General features: G+C 38.9%; 1 protein-coding gene across 3 annotated transcripts in view; it reads left to right on the top strand.

The window, feature by feature from the left end:
- The window catches only part of Diaph3 (diaphanous related formin 3), a 482159-nt gene that overhangs the window by 109177 nt on the left and 354508 nt on the right, over positions 1-18474 (top strand). For all 3 annotated transcript variants that reach the window (XM_076545449.1, XM_076545448.1, XM_076545447.1), the window contains exon 5: positions 107-237. In XM_076545449.1, the coding sequence (XP_076401564.1) occupies positions 107-237 (131 nt within the window). The remainder of the gene's footprint in view (positions 1-106; positions 238-18474) is intronic.

Raw genomic sequence — 18474 nt, 5'->3', positions numbered from 1 at the left:
TTTACCTCAAAACAGTCATTTTGTTGTTACTAGGTATGTGAATTTCATATTTTCGGATAATGTTCATGGAACATGAGTTAAATTTTTTTTTTTATTTGTTTTACAGGGAAGTCTTAGAAGTAGCCGACAGATCTCACCTCAGGAATTTATTCATGAGCTGAAAATGGGGTATACTGACGAGAGACTTTTTACCTATCTAGAGTCACTCCGAGTATCATTGACCAGTAATCCTGTGAGGTAGGTAATTCATCTCCTGGATGTCACTGTGGCATGTTACTTAAACAGATAATCACTAACCTTCCTTTTTTATTTAGTCCATCTACAAATAGCTAGTATATATGACCAGTTTCTCAAGGTAAAAACTAAATACCAAAAGGTCACTCTTGAAAACATATACATACAAGTACCATTATACAGACTGAACCGGATGAATTATGTATTTAGGAATATGAAACACATACACTTGTAAACACACACACACACACACACACACACACACACACACACACACACACACACACACACTCACTCTGCAAATCAAAAGAAAGAGAAGCCATGTGTTTGAAACAGAGCCAGGGGGTTGGACATGGCAGGCCTTGGAGGAACTGAAGGAAAGGAAGCAGTGATGCAATAATATTATAGTCTCAAAGTAAAAACAGATCATCTGAAAAATGAATATAAACTGTATGGATGAAGAAAGGCCTCAGTGGGTCTTTGTGTTACTGATAAAACATAACTCATGGACTTAAAGCCGTTTTATGAAGTTCTTAAAAACATATTTTGTGTAAGAACAATCAAGATAAAAATCTATTACTCTAATACAATGAAGTTTTACTTTCGAGTTTCCTATCGTTCAAATGCTTGCTGATTCTTGTGTGACAAGGCAAGGCCTACCACTTGTTCTTTCTTGTCCCTCTGTTGAAAATGGTGTCTTATGTGGGGACCCTTAGATTAATGTCGCTATATTTACCAAATAAAGAACATAGTGTGCATAGTAAAGTTAACAGTTTTTGACTTAACTGACAGAAAATGAAACAACAAAACCTATCTGAAATACTAATTTAACAGGGTGTCTTTTATGTGACTTCTATAGATCAATTTTATACTTTTTCTGATTGGGCTACATTTTCATGCCTTTGAGAAATCTTGTGTGAAAAATTTAAAAGGCAAAGTCATGATGAAAAAAATGTTCTCATTTAAAATTACCAGATTACTGCAATTTAGGAGGTATTTGTTAAAACACAAAACAGAATAAAAGAAGGTGTTACCTGAAGTGTTAATTTTGATACTTTAAAGGACAGAATTCAGTTTTCATAGAGGCTTTATGCTAACCCTGATTTAGCTTAATGTCTTAACTAGAATATTCTTGAAAAAATTTAAGCAGAAATTGTCAGTAAATATTTGAATAGTCAGAGTCAGAAAATCTGTCTGAGAAAGCTGGCTGTTGGCTTTTTATTGTGTAAGAGATAGTTTTTGGATAGAATATATGGATGCATATTTATGTCCGTGAATGTGTGAATAGGTGGAAAGCTGTGATGGAGTAGTACAGTTGTTGGTAGTGGTATGAAAAATAATTTCCCTGAATATTCTCTATAATGAGTACTTTTGTGGACATTTTCAAGCTTGAATACAAGATGAGAAAGTCTTTGGCCATAGAAATATTTAAAATAAAAGACTTAGGTTTATTTATTTATTTATTTATTTATTTTTTATTTTACAATACCATTCAGTTCTACATATCAGCCACGGATTCCCCTATTCTCCCCCCTCCCCTTACCCCCAGCCTAACCCCCATTCCCACCTCCTCCAGGGCAAATCCTCCCCCGAGGCCTGCAATCAACCTGGTAGACTCAGTCCAGGCAGAAGACTTAGGTTTTAAGACCTGGAAGTTAGTAAGAATAAACCACCACAGCAAAATCGTTGTTGGTTTTCAGTTTTATGGGTTTTCCTGTCCAGTGTGTTTGTTAGACTGTGGCTCAACGATGGCTGGTAGCTGTTTGCCTGTGTGCCAGCTCTTCACCAGATCACATTCTGTGATGTTTCAGAAGTACAAGAGAGAGTTCTTAATGGAAACCAGGAAGTTTTCATTTTACTTTCTTTTGTCTTATCTTGCCTTTTATTAGTTAAGAGATTACACTTAGTGAATATAATGGATACATTTAGAAAATGAGCAACTTGTGTTTCCAGCTTAATTTATCCATGTAAAATACATTAATTTAAGAATATTTATTAGGAGCCTGGAGAGATGGTACAATTGGTACTGAGTTTGGATCCCCAGTGCCCATGTGACAAGTGGGGTATGCTGGTGTATGACTAATTCTGGCACTGAGAATGCAGAACCAGGAAGATCTGAATGACATTCTGGCCAAGCAGTTTAGACAAAGTGGCAAACTTTGGGTTCAGTGAGAGACCTTGTCTCAGCCCGTACAGTGGAGAGTGATGAGTAAGATGTCTGATATGAACGTGTGGTATCCACATACATGTGCTCACATACCGATTTATATGTATAAACACATACACTAAATGTACTGAACACAAACACTCATAGAGAATATTATTAAGCACGTGCTGTTTGCCCACGTGTTATATTCAAAGTATGGCTTGAGAAAACACTGTTTCTATGGAGTTTAATTGGAGCAAAAGGGTGTTTCGGGGGTAAATTGGGGGAGACAACTGCATTCATTTCTGCTCATGTCAGGCACAGGGCACTGGGTCTTCAGAATTTTTTCAGTGTAAAAGGTGGATTAAAGTCCAGCATGAGGAAGTCATTGATGGTGTGCCGATTTCTTTCCCAGCATTACTACTTACCCAGCAGCTTCTCCCCCCCTTTTAATCAGATCATGCTGATAAAAGAGGAGATAAAAGAGATTTTGTACGAATTCATGTGTAGTATAATAAAATGGGTAACTTGTTTAAATTTTACCTCCAAATACTGAGAAATGATGTTCTATATTCTTATTTAAAGAGAATCATTAAAATACCACCAAATTCTTGTAGAATCTTTTTTCCCAGGTTCATTTTTTAAAGTGTTATTGTAATTCATTATGTTTCCATGAAGTCTTTTCAACTGATAAGAATCCAAAGTCTTGTCAGAAACAGTATTTCTGAAGAGAAGTTTCTCGAATATTTGTTCTTTCAGTGTTTCACTAGAGGAATGCCTTGTAAAACTTGTCATTCTGCCTATGATCAATTCTTTGGTCTTTACTCTTAGGATATATCTGCCCACAAGATAGCCTTTCATATTTGCTTCTGTCTATACAGTATGTGGCTCATCTAGTTAAGTGTTCCTGATCATTATTAGATATATATCATTGAATGGATGTCATTCTTTTACTGTCGTGTGGTGCTTTTTTTTTACTTGTTTAGATGGGGGTCTAACTATCTTGGGAATTGCAATCCTCCTGCATCGAGCTCCTAAATTCCGGGATTAAAAGTGTTTGTCTCCATACAAAATTTAAAATTCTTGAATGCTGTGGCTAAAACCCCATGAACTGATCAGTGCTTGTTCTATTAATATTCCTTCAGAATCAGAATTTATTTAAACCAAATTTAGAGAAAACTAGCCTTCCTGCCCTCCCAATTATGACTTGCCTCCCCGAGCCTCTGGCCATGGGATGTCTCAGAGCAGTTCATCAAGTTCTGAAGCTGCCTGCCAAATATGAGCCATGCTAACCTTCATCACCTAGATAGGAAAGCATGCAAAAACAAGGTTTTAAAGACCAGCTCCTTTGCCTTGTTTTCTGAAGATTTGATGTGAAGACTGTAAAGTTCTTCTGTTTGAGAAGGTTCATTGATTATTCATTATTCTTTGTGACAGTTTGTAGCTAGTTTTGAACACTGGTGAAAAGATTAACTTTTTCAAATTACCAAATATAACTTTCAGTGAATCTTGACACAAGCAATAGTTATGTTTGAGTGATTGAATGCATTGGATAAAAGCAGAAACAGGTAGACACTAACATCATTATGATTGATTTCAAGCATTTATAGTTCTTACCCACTTACGCATATGCCAAATTAGTTACAGAATGTATCTTTGTTTTCTAAGTTTGATGTACTTGTCAGGGGCAAAATTTCTGTCTCCTGAAATTCAGTGTAAGGAATCTTTGTTTTCTCATTTTAAGCAATATTTTCTTTTATATACAGGTACATTTTGCTTTTTCAGTTTTATAAGAGATGTTTTTCATTTTTTTATAGACAATTTCTTAGGCTATTTTTGAAGGTAAGTTTCATTGAGGTGATAAATAAAGCTTTGACACAACCATTTTAGTGGATTTTTGCAGAGAAATACATTTATACCCAAAGAGTAAAAGTGTTTGCATGTCATTATTGATTGTATTGAGTGTCAACTCCATAGTCCAGTTTATCAACATTCTTGGCTTTACAACACAAAGCATGTACCTTTAGTGGTGAAAGCTGGTGGCAAGCATTAGATTTGATGTGCCCACTGGGACCAACATGATCTGAAGAAGTCTCTTAAGAGAAAGGTTTTGATATCACTAGTACTTTGGTCTGTTCGGTGGTGGCACACGCCTTTAATCCCAGCACTCGGGAGGCAGAGGCAGGCGGATCTCCGTGAGTTTGAGGCCAGCCTGGTCTCCAAAGCGAGTTCCAGGAAAGGCGCAAAGCTACACAGAGAAACCCTGTCTCGAAAAACCAAAAAAAAAAAAAGAATAACATATTAAAAGTATTTAAAGGAATGATTATAGTTACAGTAAAATATCTATCAACAGGGCTGACTTATGGAATATTGTAACCTTGACATGTTCATATCCTTTGGCAAAAAATTCCTTTACCCTCTGTCCTGTGGCAAGTTCTGTCCTAGCATTAGAATTTGTCGTTCCTTTTTTTTTCTCCAGTGGAGTTTCACTATTCACATATTCTTGAGTAACAGATAATTGGTTTATCTCATTTACTGTTAAAGTTCATTCCCCTCCTTGGGCTTGTGTGTGTGTGCATGTGTACAGAGTCACATGTGTGGAGGTCAGTGACATCTCTCTGGAGTTGGTTCTCTTCAGCTATCGTTTGGGGATCAAACTATGACTATCATGCAAGTGACTTTAATAGTGAAGCCATTTCACCAACCTGATTGGATTTATTTTTTTCCATGCTTGCTTTACGTGGACTTCTCTCCCACATATCCTTCTGAAGTTTCTGTTTTCTTAGATTTGCTCATGTTGATGTGTGTAACTGGCTATACCTATCACAAGTTAGCAATATGTTTTGTTAATAGTTTGATAATCTTTGTTTTTACCTGGTAGTTTTATTTATTTATTTTTTTGTATTGATTTTTTGTGGTGGTATTATGTTCCCTGAAATATTGTGCACCCTAATAAACTTAACCAGAGTCAGAGACAGAACATCCACAATATTAAACATAGAGGATAGGCAGTGGTAGCACACGCCTTTTATCCTAGCATTCCAGAGGCAGAAATCCATGTGTTCAAGGATACAGCCAAGCATGGTGACTCACGCCTTTAATCCCAGAAAAATGAGCCTTTAATCACAGGGAGTAATGGTAGAAAGGTATATAAGGTGTGAGGACCAGAAACTAGAGGCATTTGGCTGGTTAAGCATTCAGGCTTTCGTGCAGCACAATTCAGCTGAGACCCATTCTGGATGAGGACTCAGAGACCTCCAGTCTGAGGAAACAAGACCAGCTGAGGATCCGGTAAGGTGAGGTAGCTTTGGCCTGTTCTGGTTCTCTGATCTTCCAGTTCACCCCAATACCTGGCTCAGGTTTGATTTTATTAATAAGAACTTTTAAGATTCCTGCTACAATTTTTAAAATGCATTGGAATTCTATTCTACATTTGGTTTTGAATTTTTATCTTGAGCCTTCTGATTACCTGCTACACTCCTGCTCCTTATTTCTCCATGTTCTTCTGCTTTCTCTTCTTTATCCTTATTTTGTATAGATTTTTGATTTCTCATTTCATTTTTATTTGTTTACTATTAGATATTTCTTCTGATGTTGTAATAGACAAGAACTTACGTAGTTAAAACGGGAAAGAAATAAGTAGTGATTTTTAGTTTTTTTGAGTTAAAGAATCCTTGAATATCATTTACTAATTAGGATGCTAATTTGAGTGAAATTTTAATTGTATCTTTTTCTTTTTAACAGTATGAGATATTGCTTCAAGTATTTCCTTCGGATACCTTTGAGTTTGTTGATGTTTAATTCTTGCCTTAAGCTTTATTTGCCTTTGCCTTCCCAGAGAAGCATGATACAGCTATGTTTCTTAGCATGTCCATTATATTTCCTCCTCCTTCCCTGTTTCTCAGAGGCTGACCCTCATGTAAAGCACACTCCTTTGGAGGACATCTGTCTCTTGATTGTTTTCTGTCTTTGCTCTTGCAGAGTAGTTTTTTAATGTGTGGTGATAGAATTTACATTTTAAGAGATTGTTTTAAGTTCTTTCAATAATTTGTCTTTGCCATTCTTTTTTTTTTTCTGAAAATATCAGCCATTTTTTTTTTTATTTTACAATACTATTCAGTTCTACATAATAGTCACAGGTTCCCTTGTTCTCCCCCTTCCTGCCCCCCTCCCCTTCCCCCCAGCCCACCCCCCATTCCCACCTCCTCCAGATCAAGGTCTCCACCGAGGACTGGGATCGACCTGATAGACTCAGTCCAGGCAGGTCCAGTCCCCTCCTCCCAGACTGAGCCAAGCATCCCTGCTTAAGTCCCAGGTTTCAAACAGCTAACTCATCCAACGAGCCCAGGACCTGGTACCACTGCCTAGATGCCTCCCTAACAGATCAAGCTAATCAACTGTCTCACCTATTCAGAGGGCCTGATCCAGTTGGGGGCCCCTCAGCCTTTGGTTCATTGTTCATGTGTTTCCATTCATTTGGTTATTTATCCCTGTGCTTTATCCAACCTTGGTTTCAACAATTCTCGCTCATATAAACCCTCCTCTTTCTCACTAATTAGACTCCCAGCGTTCCACCAGGGGCCTAGGCATGGATGTCTGCATCCAGATTCCTCAGTCCTTGGATGAGGTTTATGGCACAACTATTAGAGTGTTTGGCCATCCCATCACCAGAGTAGGTCAGTTCCGGCTGTCTCTCGACCATTGCCAGCAGTCTTTTGTGGAGGTATCTTTGTGGATTTCTGTGGGCCTCTTTAGCTCTTTGTTTCTTCCTTTTCTCATGTGGTCTTCATTTACCATGGTCTCCTATTCCTTGTTCTCCCTCTCTTTTCTTGATCCAGGTGGGATCTCCCGCTCTCTTTCCCTTGACCCTCGCCATTTGTTTTTAAAATAGTGTGGTTCATGGCTTTAATTCCAGGACTTGGGAGGCAGATAGATCTCTGTGAGTTCGAATCCAGCCTGGTCTACAGAGCAAGTTCCAGGAAAGCTAAGGCTACACAGAGAAACCCTGTTGTACCCACTCATCCTGCCCCCCTCCCCAAATAAAATAGCTTTTTTCTATCTAGTGTGCATACATTAGACTTTTTTTAAACTACATACACCTTCTTTCTAATCCTGTCATTTACACCTGTCCCTTTTTCTACTACAATATTCTTTCTCAGTTCTCAGCTTTAGTCTGCTTTTCTTGGACCTTTGCCTCACTTTCTCACTGAGGTGTGTGTCTTGAGACCCTACTATTCCCCCTCTTCTCAGCTTGATGGTGGACTCCAGGCTACCTATCCTTCCTTGTGTATTGCACACATGTCTCACAGCGGGTGTTAGATTTCTAGAGCTTTGGACCTGTCCCATGGAATAAGGCCTTGAGGCTGGCTTTTTTCTTTTACTCTCTCTGTATTTATTTTTCATTTAATGTCCTCCTCCTCCTCCTCATCATCATCACTATTATTATTGAGACAAGGTCTTACCATATAGTCCAGACTGGTCTTGAACTCATTATTCTAACCTAGTGCTGGAATCGTAGGGATGTGCCACCATAATTGACTTATGGTTTTTATTTTGTAAGAAAATTTCTTCTTGTCATCCTAGGTTGGAGTTTCAAGTTGTATTTTAGTGAATATTTGGAGGTCTATTGAGAACTTCCAGTTTACGACTAGAAAATGATAATAAATGTGGAATTTTAAACTATAAATCTATTAAACCCATAAAATCCTAATATCTCTGAATTAGAAAATTGAAAACTTCCTTTGATCACTAAATTGTCAGGAGTGCTCACAACAGTAAGGTGTTCATTGCTTTTTTTGTGTGTATTTCTGTTCTTTTAATGCTTCTGCTCTTGTATTCATATTTTTAAATGCTTTTTTATGTTACTTGGTTACTACCTTTTTTATTAATAATATATCCTAGGCTTACTGGCTCAAAATGAGCAGGTGCAGTGGCCAGAATTCTCCTGGATATAGTCAACCATTAAAAATATTCAAGTTAAAAAGTATCAGAGAAGAAAATGTCCAGATTTATGGTAGTGTTTGTAATGACTGTTTCTGAAATGGTGCACTAGAACTTCTCTAGGTGACCCACAAACTTGTATGCTTTTCTATGCTTTCTTTATAAATCTTGGAAGATGCTAGCTTACTTCCTCCTCTGGCTTAGTCCACAATACCTGATAGTCACTGTCATTATTTATATATAATTAGTTAACGTTGAATTAGAAAAGCCACCTTTTTAATTGCTCAGGAGCCACATGTGATTAGTGGTTGCTGTCCTGGCCAATATGTAGAAGCCCTTTCTGTTACAATAAGAATTCTACTAGATAGCACTCCCTAGGGACCGTAGTTCTTATGTGTGTCCACTGACTACATTTACACAGTCTCTGGTTATCCCTGTGTCTGTCTTTAATGAAATATGATGGTACTTCTTAAAGAAGATAATCCTTGTTCCAAGAGCAGTTTTAAAACCCTCAAGGAAAATTGGGCATTCATATCAAGAAGTCCCTAAGAGAAGAAAAATGTGGTCTTGGGAAGTTGCCTTTGGCAAGCAGTCCTATTTGAAGAATAATGAATGAATGGGCTTTCTATCGGTTATGAGGGACAAAAAGGGAGAAAGGACGTGTGCCCGCCAGGCAGGGATATAGTCATAGTCCTTTGATGCCCTCAGTGTTGCTGCTGATAGAGAGGCTAAGGGAATCATTAATATCCTAAAAGTGGTGGAAACGTCCCCTTAGGTAGGTTAAAAATATTAGTGGGATTCATTTTTCCCGCCTTCCTTAGTAGTGTTTTCCTCGGGGCGATTTATCTACTTTTGCCTCCTAAAAACATATTAAAGAATTGTTTTATAATGAGTAAAAAAAAAATCATAATATATGGTGTTAATATTTATTTTTGTCTTTTTCTTTACATACTGCCATCCATTGTAGAATATGTCTTTTAATATTTGTCTTAACATCCAGGTTTTACAATTTTATAGGATTTTACTGCTTATAATAATGTTTGTTGAAAATACCCTTTAATGGGTATACTCTGTGACACACCATGGCTCCCAGTGCCATCAGGACATATGGAAAGGTGCTCGAGATGCGGGAAAGATGGAGGAGCAATGAGGTTTTTTTTGTTTTATGTTTGTTTTGTAATTTTGCTTTTCTTTTTCTGTTTGTTTTGTTTTGATTTTTTTTTAAATTTTTTTTTTGGGGGAGTCCTGGAGGGGTGAGGGGAGGATGTGGAGGCACTGGGAAATGAGTGGAATTATGGTGCATGATGTGAAATTCCCAAATATTGAAGAAATAAATTATATTAAATAAAAAAAGAAAATATCCTTTAACTTAAGACAATTTTGCTGTCCTGCCTAAAAGTTATTTAAATGAATCAAATATTAATGAAAAATGTTCTGGAAGAGAATGTATCAGTGTTTCCATGTAAATACCATGTCCCCCACTCCTACCCCCCATGTTTTCAGAGTGCATGCGGCTTTTACCTCCTTGTCCCGCTCAGGTTGACACTGAAGAGGACTGAGGATTCTCAATCTGGGGAGGCTTCCTCTTTGTGTATTGTCATCCACACAGTAGCTTTGTTCTGACTTTATAATGGGAGTAAAATGTGCTTTAGATACTTGGTTTCCTAGTTAACTTTACCAGCACTTTCAAAGTTTTGATGGAATGCAGAGTTAATAATCAAAGGAGAGAGAGCCCATTGGAAATCCAGTAATTGATTTCAACAAATAAATCTATATTTTCTGTAGATAGTAAAATAGAGCCATTCGGCTTACTTTATACTTAACCGTAAAGCTCCTAGAATTATTAAGTCTTCCTAATCTATGTAAAAACACACATATATATTTGTTTTTCCTAGTCAGTCTGTTTAATATAAAATATAAATTGCTGTTTGGATGACCAAGATAGACTTCTTAAAAAAATACCATTAACACAAAATCAATCAGAATATAACAGAGTTCAAAGCTTCTTCTTCTTCTTCTTTTTAATAAAAGAAAGCTTTAATTTGGAGCTTGTTTACAGTTTCAGGGGCTTAAACTCCATTATCATCATGACAGTACACATGGCACTGGTACAGTAGCTGAGAGCTACATCTTGATCTTAGTAAGCAGAGAGAGCCAGAGATAGGGAGAGGGTGATGAGGAGGGGGAGAGAGAGAGAGAGAGAGAGAGAGAGAGAGAGAGAGAGAGAGAGAGAGAGAGAGAGAGAGAGAGAGAGAGAGAGAGATTGGGCCTAACTTGGGCTTTTGAAACCACCCCCAGTGACATAACTTTTCCAGCAATGCCACACCCACTCCAACAGAACCATGTTGCCCCATCCTTCTAATCCTTTCAAATAGTGTCATTCTCTGGTGACTAAGCATTTAAATATGTATGCCTGTGGGAACCATTCTTTTTTATTATTAATTTATTTATTTTACGTTCAGACTGCAGTTTCTCTTCCCTTCTTTCCTCCCATTCCGTTCTTCCTCCCCACCCTTACCCCCATCCACTTTTTTTCTGGTTTTGTTCAGAAAGGGGCAGGTCTCCCATGGGTATCAACAAAGCATGGCATATCAAGTTGCAGGAGGACTAAGCTCCTCCTCTTGTATTCAGGGTGGACAAGACAACCCAATATGAAGAATAGGTACCAAAAGCCAGCCAAAGCATTAAGAACAGCTCCTACTCCCACTGTTAGGTGTTCTACAAATAGACCAAACTACACAACTGTTGCATATATGTAGAAGGGTTAGGTCCATCCCATGCAGGCTCCCTGGTTGGTTGTTTGGACTCTGAGTTCCTATGAGCCATGTTAGTTGTTTATGTGGCTTTTCTTGTGTTGTCCTTGTCCCCTTTGGTTCCTATAACCCTCCCTCTTTTCAGCAGGATTCCCTAAGCTTAGCTGTGGGTCTCTGCATCTGTTTCTATCAATCTGATGACAATTGGGGTAGTCACCAATCTGATCATAGGAGATAGCCAGTTCAGACTACCTACCCACTGTGCTAGAATTCTTAACTGGGGTCATCTTTATAGATTCATGGGAGTTTTGCTTGCATGAGGTTTCTACTTGATGCCAAAATGCCCTTCCTGCTACTTTTCAGTCCTCTCTTTCAGTACTCCCTGACTCCATCCATGCCCCAACTAGATCCCCCACATTCCCGTCACTGCCTGCCTCCAGTCCACCCAGAGATCTCTTCTATTTTCGCTCCCCAGAAGATCCATGCATCCACACTTTGGGCACTTCTCGTTACCTAGCCTCTCTGGGGCTATGGAATGTAGCATGGTTATCCTTTACAGCTAATATCCACTTATGAATGAGTACTTACCATGTTTGTCTTTCTGGGTCTGGGTTACCTCACTTAGGATGATTTTTTTTTCTAGTTCCATTCATTTGCCTTCAAATTTCCTGATTTCATTGTTTTAGCAGCTCAGTAATCCTCCATTGTGTAAATCTACCTCATTTTATCCTTTCTTCAGTTGAGGGCTATCTTGGTTGTTTTCCATGTTCTGGCTATTACAAATAAAACTTCCATGAACATAATTGAGCAACTGTCCTTGTGGTATGATTGAGCGTTGCTGTGGGATGTATCTACACGCTGTGAATATGTATTGCTCTGATTGGTTGATAAATAAAACGCTGATTGGCCATAGCCAGGCAGGAAGTATTGGCAGAGTAAGCAGACAAGGAGAATTCTGGGAAGAGGATGCCTGAGTCAGGAGTTACCAGCCAGACACAGAGGAAGCAAGATGACAAGGAAGAACCAAGTAGAAAAGGTACCAAGCCATGTGGGTAAACATAAATAAGAATGATGGGTTAATTTATGTGTAAAAGCTAGTCAGTAATAAGCCTGAGCTAATTGCCATACAGTTTATAAGTAATATAAGCCTCTGCGTGTTTACTTGGGTCTGAGTGGCCACAGGACCAGGTGGGACACAGGACAACTTCCAACTACAGAGCATCCTTTGGGTATATGCCCAAAAGTGCTAGAGCTGGTCTTGAGGGAGATTGATTGCCAATTTTCTGAGAAAGTGGCATACTGATTTCCAATGTGGCTGTATAATTTTGCACTCCTACCAGCAGTGGAGGAATGTTCCCCTTGCTACACATCCTCTCCAGCATAAGCTGTCTTCAGTGTTTTTGATCTTAGCCATTGTAAAAAGACCCCCCCCCTTTTTTTCAATGTAGTTTGTAGACCTGCTGTATTGATGATAGACGTGGAGTATCCACACTGTTTGATGCAGCAGCCACTTAACCACATGTGACTATTGGCCCTTTTAAAAGTGGGTGGCGTGGTTGAGTCATAGATGACTGGGCTTGAACAATGAATATTTTAGATATAATTTACACATATTCGAATATAACAGAACATGTAAATGAAAGCTAATGATCACCTTACTGTTACAGAGACAGTAACTAAACATAGTGATACTCTTCGACATTTTAAGGAAAATGTCATTATACTTATGCAGTTTCCCATGGATATAAAAGTATGTTCAAGACCATAACAATTATCAATACTGAGTTATTCTCTGAAAATTATTGTTCCCTGATTTCCTGTTCAAAGATGGAACTTTCAATGAGAGAAATATTGAATTTGAAACACAAAAGTCCCTAGTATTTTACATACAAAAACTCAGCATAATTGTTTTCAGACTAATTGTTTGAGCTTTCTAAAGTATTTTAGTGTATTGCTAGTTAAGTTGTGTAAAAGACCTTATGAAAACATTTGTCTTCTCTTTTATGTGGTATCTAAAAGATTATTATCCATATATCAGAAAATGCCTTACAAAGGTGAGCTAGACATTAACAATAGGAAATTTTACTGTTTGAATAAAAATGACCCTCATAGTGCCATAAGGAAAGCCACTATTAGGAGGTGTGGCCTTGTAGTAGGTGTGGTTTTGTTGGAGGAGGTGTTTCACTAGTGGGTCGGCTTTGAGGTTTTAGAAGCTCAAGTCAGGCCTATTTGTGCTGCCTTCTGATACAGATATGGAACTCTCAGCTACTTCTCTAGCAACATGTCTGCCCCTGTGTTTCCTGGCTTAAATGGAAGCCATTTCCAATGAAATGTTATCCTTTATAAGGGTTGCCATGGCTGTGATCTTTACAACAGTAAAACTGTAACTAAGACACTCTTCAATTTAGAAAATCTTATTAAAGTAAAATTCAGTTTTAGCATCTTTATTGGCCATGGACTTGTAATTTCTTTTTTACTTGGACAATGTATGCTGAAAACAAAAAAGTGCTATCTATTGTCACTCTTGATTTATAGTTAGTAACAGTAAAGAAACCCCCAAGTGAGGCTTAGAGCAACTGAGATGCCCTGCAGCACTTCTACAGGAATAGAGATGAACCAGACATTTGTCCAATAGAGCTTGATGCAAGAATGGAATTCGTGTTTGTTTATACTGTTGAGTACTATAGCCACTTATCAAATGTGGCTTGTGAGTACTTAATATGTACCAGTTTGACTGAGCAATTGAACATGAAATTGAAATTGCCATCTGTTGGCAACCCTGTTGGACTATACAGTTTTAACAATTAAAAAGTCATATTATCTCTGTCAGGGATATGGCTTCATGATTGTTTTTATCAGAATTATACCTTCATCAAGGAGAAATTGACAAAACACAGTGGAGGAAGCAGCAAAGAGGTTTATGAAAGGGAAAGTACTCCACTGGAGGATGATCTGTAGTCTCAGGATGCTCCATTATCTTCCCCCATGGTACTCTACCACTTCATTCTTCCCTGTCTATTCATACTGTTGGTTCAAAAATAAGCTGCATTTAAAGTTTATTCACCTGTGACACGTTCTCATCTACAACTTGGTTAAACTCATGATCTCATTTCATGAGTGGTTGCTAATCAAGACATCCTATCCTTATTGAGATAATGTTAAACAAGCCATCCTATTTTTTAAGTTGATTTGCAGTGTAAGCCTGCATGGTAGATAGACAGGTTGTAGGCATAGGAAATAGAAATTGACCTGTTTTAGGACCTTCTTCTGTTAGCCCTACCTCTCATGTTGAAGAATACTGTCCTAGCACGTGTGAAAGCTTTGGGTTTCACCCTGACCCCCACCGTTCTCCGACTGATTTCCCATATGCACTGCTTTAGAGCCTTTATACTTCTGAGTCCATTTTTCTGGCTGCTGTCCTTCTGATACTGCACACTTCTGAGAAATATGTTGTTCTGGAAATTTAATATAGGACCCAGAAGACCAGAGTCTGTGTTAAATAGTAACACGAGAGTAGGGAAATTGATGCATGAAATAAAGTGAAATGCAGAAACTTAGAGTGCTCATTTTGTGGATAGGGGATCAAATGTTTAGTGTGTCTTTATGCATTGTCCTGTTGGAAAAATAGACCAGATACAAGGGCTTCTCCTGCCTTCCAATTATTGCAAAGAAATACGTAACCTACATTAAAGAATATGTGATACCACAAACTCTTATCTAATTAGAACTGGAGTATGTGGTAGGATGCCTAGAGTAGAGTTAAGAATTTGTTCATCTACCAATGCTATTTGTATTCTTCTGCCTATGCTAGTGACCACAGTAAACAAGGGGCATCTGAGATATGACACATAAATCACCATGAGATGGAGTTGGAGAGAGTGAACAGCTAGGGAGAATATGAATGAGTATGTCTTGGAAAACAATTACATAAGTAAATAAAGGGTCTTATCAATTCACTAAGAAAGATAAAGGGGACCAAAAGTAGAAAATCGAGAGGTGTTTTGATGCAAGCTATTATTGAAATTTAAGAAACCAAACAAATAAGGAAAATTTATGAGGAACTTAGGAAGTAATGCAGGACTGGGTAAATCTTGATTGGGAGAGACCTTGAGATGGGAAAGCAGTGTGCAGGAACATGGAGACACCCTGAGAAAGATGGGAAAGCAGTGTGCAGGAAGGTGGGGACCCTGAGATAGAGCGGGAGCAGTGTGCAGGAAGGTGGGGACCCTGAGATAGAGGGGAGCAGTGTGCAGGAAGGTGGGGACCCTGAGATAGAGGGGAGCAGTGTGCAGGAAGGTTGGGACCCTGAGATAGTCGGGGGAGCAGTGTACAGGAAGGTGGGGACACTGAGATAGAGGGGGAGCAGTGTACAGGAAGGTGGGGACACTGAGATAGAGGGGGGGGCAGTGTGCAGCAAGGTGGGGACACTGAGATAGAGGGGGAGCAGTGTACAGGAAGGTGGGGACCCTGAGATAGAGGGGGAGTAGTGTGCAGGAAGGTGGGGACCCTGAGATAGATGGGGGAGCAATGTGCAGGAAGGTGGGGACACTGAGATAGACGGCGGAGCAATGTGCAGGAAGGTGGGGACACTGAGATAGATGGGGGAGCAGTGTGCAGGAAGGTGGGGACCCTGAGATAGAGGGGAAGCAGTGTGCAGGAAGGTGGGGATGCTGAGATAGAGGGGGTGCAGTGTGCAGGAAGGTAGGGACCCTGAGATAGAGGGGGAGCAGTGTGCAGGAAGGTGGAAAGAGCAGGGTAGAATCTGAGAGACATTTAGAGGTGGGCAGTTGCTAGGTCATGACAAGAAGATTAGATCCCCCCCCCCCTCTGGGCAGTTGCTGGGTTATGACAAGAAGATTAGATTTTTTTCCCCCTCCAATTGAAATTAGGGAAGAATTTCCAGCACATGAAATACTGATATTCAACCTTTTGAAAGAACGTCTCGTAGTAACTGGAGGTGTGGCTCAGTGGAGAAGTATTTACCCAAGCATGTGCAACACACTGAGTTCCTTTAGCTGTATCCTGCCACCTCTGCCTCCCAGCCTCATACACACAAAGTAAGGACCTCAGCACTGTGACACAGTGGTGATGGGGATGGCAAGGGTGTTGGATGAGGACTGTAGAGATGTGAGATGACAAAGGAGTGGGTAGATAGTGGGGATAAGTTGGAGGTAGAAACTGCAGAACTTACTGGTGAGTGATGTAAATTAAGGATCAAAAGGAGAAATCAAGAATGACAAAAAGCTTTCTGACTTGAACAAAATGGGTAGACAATAGTGTTGGTAGTTGTAATGGAAATTGTTAATTAAAACACCCCTTTAATGGATGACAGATCAGGTGTCATGCATAAGGTCAGAGAGTAAAGATAAAGGTTCAAGGATTCCAGTTTCACAAGGGTCCAGAAAGAAATCATTTAGTAGAAGAAGAGCCAGAATAAGAGATGAAGTGTAGCCATCTGGGGAGGCTGAGAACCGGAGAGGCTGATTCTCTGAACAAAGAGAAGTGTTCCAAAAGAAGGAAACAACAAAACACACAGTGCAGTGCTCTGACGTGGGGCACAACACTGCTTCTGGGGACGGGAGAGTTTTTTGACCTTTGAAGAACAGTTTTTGGTAGTCTGGTTGGAAGAAGCTAGACTGGATACCGAGTAACCCATGGGTTTAAAAGAAACTGGCCATTTTGGAGTGAAGTTGCCTATGAGAAGTGGGCACTGACAGGAGTGGATTTGGGTTTAAATTAGTCAGGGTTCAAAGAAGGAAATAGAAAGGGTCCTTGACAGATGGAATTGATTCATGGGTTCCATAGGAGACAGTTCTGTGGACCAAGCTGGCTTCATGGCTGAAGACACAAAAGTCACGAATGTGTAGAGTCAAGGGCAGATCACAGAGTTAATCAGGACTGATCTGACTCATGTTGGTCTGTACTGACATGGATGTAGCACTGTAAGAGATGATGGAGAATCTTTCTCATGTGGTGAAGGTGCATAATTTATTCAGTTCTTTCAGGAACTAAAGAAGCTCCAATTGATATCTGGAAGCCTACTTGCTACGAGCTAGTGTACTGAATAGGAACATTTGCGTTCCTGGCATTTCTCTGAGTTGTGGCCTTGGTCTTCATTGGGTGTGTGCAGTGTACTGTTGTCAGCAGGCCTGAGCTTTCACATGTAGGTCTAGATCTCCTCACCTGCTTCATCACTGCTTTTCACTTGCTTTCCTTGATCTGATAGAAACATCAGATCTAGTTCTAGTTAAAGCCCTGAAGAGAATGGACCACTGTTTGTTACTCTACACTCTCACGTAATGTGAGATGTAGGAATAAGTGGTTATTTTTAAATGTGTAATTTCCCCAGGAAGTTTCCCCCAATATTCTTATTCTTTTTGAGGTTTTTTTTTTTTTTAACTTACAATCATAACATTGTTTAGTTTTTGATTTTTTGGGGCTTCTTCTTTAATTTATGGTAATTTTTGAGAACTAGTTATTGAATGGGATGTGTGTGTTTGTGGTTTGCCCTGTGGGGCATGGTAGTGGCTTTCCATGTCCTCTTGGAGCAGCTCACTTCAAGTATTTAGTCACCTTGCTCAGGGTAGGTGAAAAGGAAAGTTTAAAATCAGCCATAATTTATTCAGCACTGATGTATTACACTGACAGAGGAATGTAAATTAGGTCTGGATATTATAGAGGATTAAAGCTGACCTTCTAAGTTGAAGGTATGAAATTTTTCAGTTTGTCACATGTGTGCAGTATCACATCCCACCACCTCTTTCTTTAAGTTTCTGGTGAATTTTAGCAACATATACTTTGTCTCTCTAGATATTCATGTTAGATTATTCTCTTGAGTTATGAAAATTAGCATTTTCCTTATAACAATATTTGTTCTTTATAGGAAGTAAATATGATCTTATACCAAAGACAATGGAAACTATCTAATTCCTAATTATACACAGTGACTTCATGTGTATTTGTGAGAGTAAGAGTGAGGTGATGGGAGTAGGAGATAGTTCTACAAGGAATTCCTACCCTACCCCCTTGGCTTAATGATTTGAAAAGTTTCTGATAGCATGATATAAAATACATGCTTCAGATATACTCTAAACATTTTTATAGTTCAAAACATAAACATTCTTCATTTGACCAATGGTTCCAACTTATGGGTTGTGAATCCTGGGGATTGAATGACCCTTTCACATGGGTCACACATCAGGTATCATGCATATCAGATATTTATATTACATTTCCTAACAGTAGTAAAATTACAGTTATGAAGTAGTAATGAAATAATTTTATGTTTGGGGGTCACCATAACATGAGGAACTATATTAAAAGGTCGCAGCATTAAGATGGTTGAGAACTACTGATCTACGGTTTCATTTTATTTTTTCATTGTTTTCTATTTTCCTTTTA

This window comes from Peromyscus maniculatus, chromosome 9 (assembly GCF_049852395.1).
Source record: "Peromyscus maniculatus bairdii isolate BWxNUB_F1_BW_parent chromosome 9, HU_Pman_BW_mat_3.1, whole genome shotgun sequence".
Taxonomy (NCBI): domain Eukaryota; kingdom Metazoa; phylum Chordata; class Mammalia; order Rodentia; family Cricetidae; genus Peromyscus; species Peromyscus maniculatus.
The sequence above is the reverse complement of the archived record's forward strand: the minus strand, read 5'-3'. Positions and strand labels throughout refer to the sequence as shown.